The 12,319-nt window shown below is 40.4% G+C and overlaps 1 protein-coding gene across 6 annotated transcripts in view; it reads right to left on the bottom strand.

Moving 5' to 3' along the window:
• The window catches only part of LOC138740896 (dynein axonemal assembly factor 1-like), a 297,316-nt gene that overhangs the window by 233,689 nt on the left and 51,308 nt on the right, over positions 1 to 12,319 (bottom strand). For all 6 annotated transcript variants that reach the window (XM_069894183.1, XM_069894219.1, XM_069894191.1 and 3 more), the window contains one exon: positions 3,740 to 3,831. In XM_069894183.1, the coding sequence (XP_069750284.1) occupies positions 3,740 to 3,831 (92 nt within the window). The remainder of the gene's footprint in view (positions 1 to 3,739; positions 3,832 to 12,319) is intronic.

The raw sequence follows: 12,319 nt of genomic DNA, 5'->3' as shown, positions 1-12,319 counted from the left end.
CCATTCAGCAATAGTACACACATTTTAAAGAAAGAAAGGGGTGGATTGTTATAGATAGAGAATTTGGGTTAAAAAGGGTTTAAGTTAAAATGTGATGATTAGTCATAAAAGGGGGCTAACCACTGGAGTTTAGCTGTAAAATGTTACAAAAGACTTGCAACAGATTTAACTACAGAGAGACATGCAGGAGCCAAAGATTGATAAAGAGTGAAAAACAGAATTTGGTGTGAGCAGAGGTCATGAATGATCGTGGTGTGCGTGACTAACAGTAATCAGGATGATTCTGCAAAAACTAACCAATTAAAGCAGTGTAGTGGAGATGCCGAAGGACAAGCAAATTGTATAAAAAACAATGCACTGTATGTATCAGGGCTCGACTTGGCAAGAAGCCGGTTGAGTCCAACTCTGCAGACTTGAGAATAAAGCTTGTCGTGTCACCGATCTTAAAGAGACTCATTTTTGAGAATTTGTGTTTCTGACATTGGGTATGTGCTACTAGCAACTTGTTGCAAATATAATTGAGTGGCTTGTCCAGAAGGTTAAATCTTTCGATCCAGTCAAGACCCATGAGACTGAGGTTAGGACATTTTACCAGATAACACATTCCATTTTCTTCTGCGTCATTTAAGCTGATGAAACAGTCGACTGAAACTAAAACTCCAGGATCTCCCCAGAAGAATTTGGATAATGAAGAAGGTTTTCAAGGATTGCAGAGGGATTTGGGCTGCTTAGAAAAGTGGGCTGAAAAATGGCAGATGGAATTTAATGCTGATAAGTGTGAGGTGCTTCATTTTGGTAAGAAGAATCAGAATAGGACATACGTGGTAAATGGGAGAGCATTGATGAATACAGAAGAGCAGAAAGATTTAGGAGTAACGGTACATCGTTCCCTGAAGGTAGAAACTCACGTGAATAGGGTGGTGAAGAAGGCTTTTAGTATGCTGGCCTTTATCAATCATTGCATGGAATATAGGAGTTGGGAGGTGATGTTGAGATTGCATAAGACGTTAGTGCAGCCTAATTTGGAGTTCTGTGTGCAGTTCTGGTCGCCTAATTATAGGAAGGATATAAACAGAGTGGAGAGAGTGCAGAGAAGGTTTACCAGAATGTTACCTGGGTTTAAGCATCTAGAGTATAGGGAGAGATTGGACAGATTAGGTCTTTATTCTTTGGAGCGTAGAAGGTTGAGAGGGGATTTGATAGAAGTATTTAAGATTATGAAAGGGATAGACAGAGTGGATGTGGATAGACTATTTCCGTTAAGAGGAGGAAAGATTAAAACAAGAGGACATGAGTTAAGAATTAAGGGGCAGAGGTTTAGAGGTAACATGAGGGGGAACTTCTTTACTCAGAGAGTGGTAGCCGTGTGGAATGAGCTTCCGGGAGAAATAGTGGCGGCGGAGTCAATTGTATTATTTAAGAAAAGGTTGGACAGGTATATGGATGAGAAGAAGATGGAGGGTTATGGGCATTGTGCAGGGAGGTGGGACTAGAAAGGGGTGTTTGGTTTGGTGCGGACTAGAAGGGCCTAATGGCCTGTTTCCGTGCTGTAATTGTTATGTTATGTTATGTCATGTTTTTGGTTGGAGTCACCTCTGGCTGACCAATCTGTTTCCACATTTTATTTGATACTAGGGTAATGTCAGACCCTATTTCAATTTGAAGCCTCACTGGGATGCCGTTACTGTGAACTTTCACAGATTTCCTGCATTTGGCATTTGCCACCTTGAAAGTCATCGTGATAGGTTTCACTTTTGAGGGTGAAGCGAACTTATCAGGCGTTTTCCATCTGCCAGTTCTATTGCATTCTGCTTTATGTCCCCGACGCTTGCATTTACTGCAGCACTGCCGTTTGTCCGGGCAGTCACAAGCGTAGTGCCACTCATTGTAGTTCAAACAGGTACTGGGTGGTTTGGCTGGGCTGGAAGCACTTTTGTTTGGTCTAGCAGGGTCTGCTGACTTGACTGTCTGGTCACCACTTGAAGATGGGTGTGCCGTTTCCACAATTTTGCTGCTGTTTTTCAGATTAATTAAGTGTTGGCATTCAGCTGTTAATTTTTGAAGAGTCATATCTGACTCCTGTTCAATCTTCGCTAGCAAACACATTGAGGTCGGCATCGTGGTGCGACAGAAATCCTGCTACTGGTCTTCACTCAGCGTCGGGAGTTTAAAACGCTCGCACTGTTGATTCACCATCCCTGTGTTTGTCACGAAATCTTCGATATCTTTTTTAGACATTTTGAGGCACTGATACCGAATGTTAAACAGTGATGTTTGTTCATCGAATATCTCTGCCAACACATTAAGTATTTCCCTGGAACTGAGCTCACGGCAGAATGAAGTTTATATAACACTCATGTTCTTGAGTGCCTAACTTCTGCAACAATAGTCTAATTTTCCATGCATCATCAACTTGGCAAAGGTGACTTCAAATAAGTCTTCATACTTTTTGAACCAAGTTTCAAATGTGCTTTGACTCTGAGTCATATGAGAACTCATTGATAGAGCTTATTAAAGCATCTGCTCATGTTCAACAACAGCTGGAGTCCCAACGGACATTTTCTTTGCCAGCTGGTCAATGTATTTCTTCAAAGTTTTTCTGCTGCCGGTTGAGGAACATTTTCACCTCACTGCCAAAATGTAAAGGTGCTGTGCACACAAGAGAGAAACGACAGACTCGAGTGTATTCCCAAATCCAAAGAACTAACCCTTTTATTTACAATTAGAGAACTATTTATAGTATTTACAATGTCCTTGGTCTGAAGGGAACTCTTGCGAACCATCTCACACTCATGGATTGGTTGATTGATGGCTCAAGTCCTGAGACCCACTCCTGGTGACAGTGAGATCGCTCGGTATAGAGCGTACTAGCACACGTCATGCAGCATCTGAACTTTATACTGTATATTGAATTTCTTTGATAGCAAAATAGGAATCACATTAGGAACTGTAAACTTTGCTGCTGATTCAATCAGATGCTGTCCATCAATGGCAGTTAAATTGGCTGAAACTATTCAGCAAGATTCAAGAGGACTGTGTGTTTTCAACTCTTCCCTGTCCTCAGATATTGGCACCAATTTAGACATTTTTAAAATCATGATTGAACATGATTAGATTAGATCAGGGCTTCTCAAAATTTTTAACTCTTAGAACCCTTTTGAGGAGTGCTTGGAAATTGCAGAACCCAAAAAAAGTAAATAAACTCACCAGTAGCGGATTAACACGCCTGGGCCTTGTACTGAGCTTTAGTAAGGCCCCCCCCCACCCCCCAGACTTGGCCCAACCACAGGCCTGGGCTACCCCTACCATCCCTCACTCCCCTCCACAGGCCAAGCTGCCTCCTCTGCCCCTTGCTCCCCACCACAGCCCAGGCCACCTCCACAGGCCTGGCTAATCCCACCACATCCCAGGCTACCTCCGTTGAAGAAATCCGTTGATTGAAAATGGCATCTTGAGGCCTGACGTCTGCACTGTTGATCTCAGGCCTCAAGACGCCATTTTGTTTTGTTAGCATCGCAGCAACTATTTAGAAACACAGGCAAAAAGTCATTTAAATTAAATAAAAACAGGAATTTTTTAAACAAGTTTTATGTTATTAATACCCATTTCTTCTGCAAAACCCAGTTCGGGGAAACACTTGATTAGGTCAACAAAACAAGGCCAACATTTCTGAGTTAACCCAGTGGAGGCAATCAGACTTCAGTTGTTAAGAATGTCTGGATTTTTTGAGAACACTAACCTTTAAAGTGCAAATATAGTGTGTCATTCAGGCAAGGTGTCTGGTAGAGCTTCTGCTCCTTGCAAAGCTGCCGCAGGAATTCTTTTGTCATTCTGCAGAGTGGAGCATAAAGAATGTTTCAGATTCATAGTACCTTAGTTTGTAGACTGAGTGGGACAAAGGTGAGAAGCTAATGTGCTTAATAAAACAAAATGTAATTGTAGCCAAATCAGGAAGGAAGAAATATTAAACACAAAATGCTGGATAAGTTCAGGAGGTCAAACAGTGTATTTTATGTAGTAAAGGTAGAAATACAAACTGACGTTTCGGGCCTGAGACCTTCATCAAGGTATGAGAGAATGCTGGCAGGTTTCTGGACAAAAGGGTGGGGGGGGGGGGGGGAGGTGGAGAGAGGGAGAATGGCAAAGGCAGGAAATGATAGGTGGATAGGGGAGGTAGGGGACAGTAGCAATGGCGGGGAGGAGGAAGAAATATTAGATGGATTGCTTTATATATTTTTTCAGGCAACAGTAAAGCAACATTCTAAATTTAACCGTATTAAGATTTTCAACCTAGTTTACCCACAGACGAACATGTTTCACTGACCCCCTTTTCCTATTATGCCTTGCAATTCAAAAGAATACAACACAAACTGCACCCTCCATCCTCAGAAAAAAACAAGGAGCAAAACAGAGAACTACTGAGAAACAAAAGTGCAGGAGAAACTCAGCAGGTCACACAGAGGAAGTAAAGGGCAACCAATATAGTTTTCACGTTGTAGGAGCCATCCACGCAACAAGCCTACACAGATAGGGCTCCTCAACTGCTGCATTGATGCCTCCCACACCCATCATTTTATTTTATTGGAAAATCCCACAACCACAGGGTCTGGTCCAAGATTGTGGCATCTATGATCGACAGCAGCCATGAAGGGTTGCAGCCTCCAAGGAAGCAGAGGACCGGAGCAAGGCACCAGAAAACAGGGAGAACACTCCCCATTTGAGAAAGAGAAGTAGAGATGACCCATTGGATGGTGACCATGACGGTGGATCGGTGAGGAGAAAAACACCGGCAGCGGGGTGTTGGAGACTCGAGATGAGGAAACTGTGCAGGCTGTGGGCTGCTGGCAACTGAGATTCACACCAGGCTATGGACTACTAGAGATTGGCTGAAGGTGTACCAGGTATTGGAACTTGGACATGAGAGGGTGCCAAGGTCACTGAAGGTTTCCTGAACGTGTGGGAAGTTCGGATTTGGAGCACAAGCTGATGGCTTGTACTCAAATTTGTGTGGCTGCGGGAGCGCTGGAAGTGAATCCACGGACACTTGGTGACCTGGGGGAAGGGGGGAGTGGGATTTTCTTTCACTTCACTTTTTCTGATTAAGTGGTGCTTCAGCCAGTTTCTGCCAATGGCACATCTGCCTGCCTTTCAGAAGACTAAAGCAAATTCAGATTAATATTGCACTGTCTTTATTACATGAAAAAAAGGAACTATTAAGCAACGCGTCAAGTTTCTCCACTTTGCTTCTCACTTTCACCCCAACTTTGTCCACCATTAGCAAAATTTATTTAAATTTAGACATATAACGCGGTAACAGGACATTTTGGCCTACAAGTCCATGCCATCCAATTTACACCCAATTAACCTACACCTCCAATACATTTCGAATGGTGGGAGGAAACCAGAGCCCCCAGGGAAAACCTACACAGACACTGAGAGAATGTTGTGACAGAGTATATAGAGGTGTTTGGGAGATAAACTGTGAAAGGTTGTTAGAGCAGGTCACACACAAACACTTTAAAACAGAGTTTTTGCAGGAGTTTTGCACGAGGGCTCAGAGACTCAGGATGGACGGTTATTTGCAAAAGGCAACAAATGAAACAACAGGCAGTAGCAGCTCTGTCTGGAAAAGAGCATTTCCTGTCTGGAAGGTCATGTGATCTTTGCAGGCTGAGAGCAGAAAAAAAATCAGGCTTTGCTCTCAGAGTTGTGGTGACCTGAAAGAAAGAGGTTATTGTCTGGAGAACCCTGAAGAGGACACATTTTGTCAGCATGACAATGGAGTGGCTGATGGAAGTACATCAGTTGTGAATGCCCTGGAACAAGAAAAACACTCTCTCTGAAAGCTAAAAAGAACCCTGATTGGTAATCAAAGTTAGACATCAAAGCCTGGTGAACTTTATTATAATGTTAACTTCTGTGCACAGTATAAGCATTGCCTGCAAACAGTGAGATTGGACTGTGAACCAAAGAACTTTGCTGAACTTACACACATGTGCACTTAATTAGAAGGGGATGAAGTAGGTCAAGTGAGTCAATAGAAATAAGTTAAAGTTTGATTCTATTTTCATGTTCAAAGATAATTAAAAGCAACTTTTGTTTAAGTAACCCTTTGTCATGGTATATATCTATTGCTGCTGGGTTTGGGGTCCTCTGGACTCCGTAACATTTTATGGGGATCGTCCTTTCGGATTGAAAATTGGAGTTTTTATGATTTATTAGTTAATTGGTTTTTTTAAGCTAATTTAAAGCTTGTGTGTATAAAAACAGCAGCAATGGAGGTTGATACATTTTTGTCACATCCATCAGCAGCAGAGCAAGAGAAAACAGGAACTGATGGTTATTTTGAAGGTATTATAACTGACTGAAGTTAAGCACTGGATGAGGAAAATACAAATACAGAGGATTATAGTGAAATATTATATGAGTGAGGGAAAATTTGTTGAGAAAGACAGAAACATTTCCAGAGAATACATCTTTTGAATTGCAATTGGAATTGGAGAAATTGAGGGTGTTAGACACTGAGAAACAGAGGATATATGAGGCAGAGGAAGCTGAAAAACAGAGGAAATTTAAGTTAGAGGGAGCTGAAAGACGGTTCAAGGAAATTGAAAGTGACAGACAGTTTCAATTAGAAAAGTTAAAAATTGAGATAGAGAGAAGAGGATTGAGGGAGTAACTCCCGGGGGGAGATTTCTGGCTAGTAGAGAGGTAAATCTAGTTCCTCCTTTTAATGAGGGAGATATAGATATATATTTGCAGCTTTTTGAAAAGGTAGCTGAGAGCTCAAGAAAAGTGGCTTCTAATGCTCCAAAGTGTATTGAAGGAAAAAGCACAAATTATATACTCGAGCTTGACTCCAGAGCAAGTGACAAATTATGATACTGTTAAACAAGCAATACTGAAAGCTTAAGAGTTGATGAAAACATGGAATCAATCTTATATGGATTTTGCTCTAAAGAAATCTGAATCTTTTGACCATTGGTGCACCTGAAAAGGAATAAACAATGATTTTGACAGATTGAGAGAATTGATATTAATAGAGGAAATTAAAAGGTGTCCCAAAGGAGATTAAATTATACCTGGATGAGAGAGACATGGAGACGTGGCAACAGCTTGCTAGATTAGCGGGTGAATTTGCTCTAATTCACAAAAATACATTTCCAAAATAGTAGGCATTTTCAGAGAGTTAATGTGGAACAGATTAATAAAACTGTTCATAAGTTTAATGTGGTGCAGGATAGTAAACCTGAAATTAAGTCTGGAAAGAATGGTAAGAGAAAAGATGAAAGTAAGGTGGGAAAGGACAGTACCTCTGGATTTGTATGTCATTTTTGTAAGAAACCTGGTCACGTGATTGCGAATTGACTAGTGTTGAAAAAGAAATGAGAAAAGGAAGTTTTACCAGAAGAATGTGTTCAATCAGTTGAATTTAAGGAGAGCAGATGTTCCAAACCTGGTAAGGAAGTCATGGATGCTTTCAAACCTTTTGTGTCAGAGGGCTTTGTTTCAGTAAAGGAGGGAGAATCACAGGTTCGAGTTAAAATTCTTAAGATATACTGCGGCTGCTCAGTCATTGTTGTTGGAAAGTGTTTTAACTCTGGATCAAAGGTTTGACACAGGGGAGGCAACTTTGATTAATGGTGCTGGAGGTGAGGTAGAGTCAATATCGCTTCACAATATTGTGCTAAATTCAGAATTAGTCAAAGGACCTGTTGTAGTAGGAGTAATTTCAAAGTTACTGATACAGGGTGTCTCATTTTTATTAAGGAATGATTTGGCGGAGGGTAAAATTTGGTCAGTTTTGAGATTAACAAATCACCCTAGTAAGGATGAGGTTAGAAAGGATTGTGAGATGTATCCTGCATGTGCTGTAACAAGGTCTGTGACTAAGAAAATTATGAGAGCTGAAGAAGATCCATATGATAGAGACTTGCCCAGTACTTCTGAAGTATGTTTGAAAGAGCAGGGTAATTGTGAGAGTAAGGATTTCTCTTTTTCAAGGAAAGAGTTTATTCAGCAACAGAAAATAGATACAGATCTTGTTATCTTAAGGGAGAAAGCAGTAACTGAATAGAAGAATAAAGAAATGGCTTGTGGAGATGACTTGAAGGGTGAATTGTTAATGAAACCTTATTATGAGAATAAAGGTAGTGGAGAACAATCTGTATCTGAGGTGACAGTTGTTGACAGGGTTGAGGAAGTTATGGATCATAAGATTATGGAAACGGAATCTTGTGAGAGTTATCTTAAAGAAATCATGATTCCTGTGTACCTGTCTAACTCAGCAATTTTGAAAATTTGGAAGAAAAGTTAGGCCATCTTAAGTTACAAGAGCAGATGCAGTTGAAAGAATTGCTTTTGAAATACACAAATTTGTTCCCTGATGTTCCAAAAAGGGCATCAGTGATTTACCATGATGTAAATGTAGGGGAAGCAAATCCCTTAAAACAGCACCCATGAAGAATAAACATTCAGAAGAGTAAAATCATGGATCAGGAGGTGGAATATATTTTGAGAAATGATATTATTAGACATTCCTGAAACCAGATGGAACTGTTAGGTTCTGTACAGATTATAGAAAGGTTAATTCAGAAACGAAAACAAATGATTATCCTATTCTGAGAATAGATGACTGTATTGATAAAATTGGCAAAGCCAAATTTCTTACGAAGTTGGATTTGTTGAAGGATTACTGGTGTGTGCCTTTAACTGAGAGAGGAAAGAATATTTCGGCTTTTGTAACTCCATCTGGTATATACAAGTATAATGTGTTAAATTTTGGCATGAAAAATGCCCCAGCAACATTCCAAAGGATGATTAATTCGGTAATCCAATGGTTAACACATACAGATGCCTATATTGATGACTTGATCACAAAAAGTGACATATGGGAAGAACATCTAAGGGAATTAGACAAATTGTTTGCAAGATTACCCAAAGCAAACTTAACTGTTAATTTAGCAAAGAGTCCATTTGCAAATGCCATAGTAACATATTTTGGTTATGTAGATGGCCATGGCAAAGTTGCACTTATTCAAGCTAAGGTGAATGCAATATCTGAGTTTCCTATTCCCAATGGCAAGAAAGCAGTGAGAAGGTTTTTAGGAACAGGATATTATAGGAAATTTTGCTGAGGTTGCTCTTCCTTTAACCAACCTTTTGAAGAAAGGGGAGAAATTTGTGTGTCAAGACAGCTTTGGAAAATTTAAAGAACATGCTATGCCATTGCCCTGTGTTAAAATCTCCTGATTTTGACAAACCATTTTCTTTAGCAATGGATGCCAGTGAGGGAGCAGCAGGTGTAGTTTGATTGCAAAAACATAATGAAATTGACCATCCAGTTGCCTACTTTACTAAAAAATTTAATGTTCATCAAAGGAACTATTCCGCTATTGAAAAAGAATGGTTATCTTTTGAGCCGCCACAGTCTATCATATTTGCTCTGCAAAATTTTGATGTATATCTTGGTACCTCTCATGAACCAATTGTGATAATCACTAACCACAATCCTCTGGTGTTTTTGAATAAAATAAAGAATAAAAACAGAAGACTTTTAAACTGGAGTTAATTAATCATATCAGAGGTATAAATAATGTGATAGCACATGTTTGTCAAGATGTTAAAATTGATCATGTATAAAAATACTCTCAAAATTGGGTTACTGTATTATAATATGTTATATATTGTGTATTGTTATCTCTAGTGATTTTTGAGACACGTTAGTTCACATACAAACTCTTCAAAACAGATCTCATTTAAAATACTGGAGCTCTGCTCAAACAAGACATGCTGGTTCCGAGTACCTTTGCAAAAATTTTGAAGAATGCCTATCTTTGGCTTGGCTTCGCGGACGAAGATTTATGGAGGGGTAATGTCCACGTCAGCTGCAGGCTCGTTTGTGGCTGACAAGTCCGATGCGGGACAGGCAGACACGGTTACAAGGGAAAATTGGTTGGTTGGGGTTGGGTGTTGGGTTTTTCCTCCTTTGTCTTTTGTCAGTGAGGTGGGCCTATAGGGACTTCACAAATGGATTGTTGTTTTGAAAAGCAACAGATGAAAGAATTCAGAGGATTAGGTTCAGAGCCGCAGTCTGTCTGAGTGCAGTTGGCTGCTCAAAGAGGGTCATGTGATTTTGGCAAGCAGAGAGGGTCAAATAAGCTTTTCTCTATGTGAGAGAGAGAGAGAGAGAGAGAGAGAGAAAGAGAGAATTCATTTCTACAGTTCAACAGCAGCAGCTGGGAATGGAACAGGACAAGCTGACAAGCTGGTGGAAAACCACATTTGGAAGGCAGGTAGTGAGTTCTTAGCTCAGCCTGGTCAAAGTCCTTGTGGTCCATACAAGAGAAGAGGACTGGTGCCTAATGTTTCACTTCAAATAAGAGAAACAAAAAGGAACTCTGTGGTGACCTGAAAGAAAGAGGTTATCATCTGGAAAACCTTGATGGGGCAAGTTTCTTCGGCAAGACACTGATGTGGCTGATTAGAAGGGATCAGTTTGTGTCAAGTGAACAACAAATCTCTCTCTGAAATTCGACAATTTACCTTTAAAGCACCAAAGCCTGGTGAAATTCATAAATGTTAAATTCTGTGCATGATATAAGAATTGCCTGCAATCAGTGAACTTGGAGGAGGGAGAAGTGAGATTGGACTATGAATCAAAAAAACTTTTCTGAACTTACATACACATTACATATACGTGCGCTTAGAATTTGAAGGGGGTTAATTTAATAGTAATAAGATAAAGTTTGATTCTGTTTTCATGTTTAAAGATAATTGAAAACAAATTTTCTTTTAGTAACCATTTGCCCTGGTGAATTTCTGTTGCTGCTGTGTTTTGGGGTCATCTGGGCTCATAACAGTTATTCTCAATCCTCTGTCTCTCTTGCATTTGGTCCCATTACAGAATATCTGAGATGTCCTTGGGAAACAAAAGCTGCTTTCCCTCTAATGCCAGCATCTCCTCTATTTCTCACACATCTGCCTTCATCCCCTCTTCCCCCTGACGCAACAACAGGATTCCCGTTGGCCTCACCAACCACCCCACCAGCTTCCACAACCAACGTTTTATCCTCTGAAATTTCTGCCACCAACAACGTGATCCCACCACCAGGTGCATCTTCCCCTCTCCTTTCCTTTCCACTTTCCACAGGGACCACTCTCTCCAGTCTCCATCGTCCACTCATCCCTTCCTACTAATCACCCACTGGTACCTACCCCTGTGACCACTAGAAATACTACACTTGCACCCATACCTCCTCATTCATCACCATTTGGGGCCCCAAACTGTCCTTCCAAGTAAAGCAACACTTCACTTGTGAATCTACAGGGGTCATCTACTATTTCCGATACTCCCATTATGGCTGCTCTGTATTGAAGAGGCTGGTTGCAAAATAAGATATCAATTTGTTGACCATTTTCACTCTGTCCACTGCAATAGCAAGGATCATCAACTAATTAACCATTTTAATTACACACATCATTCCCAAATTGAGACAACCTGCAAATTGCAGAAACAACAGCTTAAATTCCATCTGGGCACTCTCCAACCAGATGGTATTAACAACTTTCCAATGTCATTTAATTTCCTTTCTTCTCCATTCAGAGGGCTGGCTCCTTCTCATCACCTCAGCTTTATTTCTTTTATCCTCCCACCCATGACCTCTTACCTGCAAGCCTGTGCTCATTCCACTTCCTTTTCCTCCCTCCTCTCCTCACCACTCCCCTCTCCCCCACTTTTTTTCTTCAGACACCTCCCTATTTTTGCACATACCCTGACAAAGGGCTTAGAATTGAATGGCTAGTTGCCCTGTATTTTACATCGGTGCTGTGTGACCTGCTGAGTTTCTCCAGCACTTTTGTGTATTGCACTCTAGCATGTTACCAACTCTTGTTTGACTTATTCCTGAATTCTGACATCCCATTTGATCAGTGGCCCTACTCATGGGAGTTATCATATGGTACTTGAGCACATTATTTTTGCTTATTTCTTACAAAGATTTTGCATTTACTTCAGTTTAATATGTTCATGATCAACAGGTTGAAAATTCAATGCAATTTTTAGAGCAAGATTAATTGAAAAATAAATATTTATTTCTTGTTTCTTCTTGATTTCTAAAGTGCATAACATTTAAATAAATAACAATGATCACCACAATGACTTGGACATAGTGCATCCCAGATGGTTCACATGTGTGAATGTTTAGGGTGGGAGATGCGGGTTTCCTTGCTTTGGGTTGTGAATGTTATTGTGGCTGCATTCACCCAGCCCAGTGGAATGCACTCCATCACAAAGAACAAAGGCATTCAATAAGATTAA

This window comes from Narcine bancroftii, chromosome 1 (genome assembly GCF_036971445.1).
Source record: "Narcine bancroftii isolate sNarBan1 chromosome 1, sNarBan1.hap1, whole genome shotgun sequence".
Taxonomy (NCBI): domain Eukaryota; kingdom Metazoa; phylum Chordata; class Chondrichthyes; order Torpediniformes; family Narcinidae; genus Narcine; species Narcine bancroftii.
This window is presented reverse-complemented; position numbering and strand designations above follow the sequence as displayed.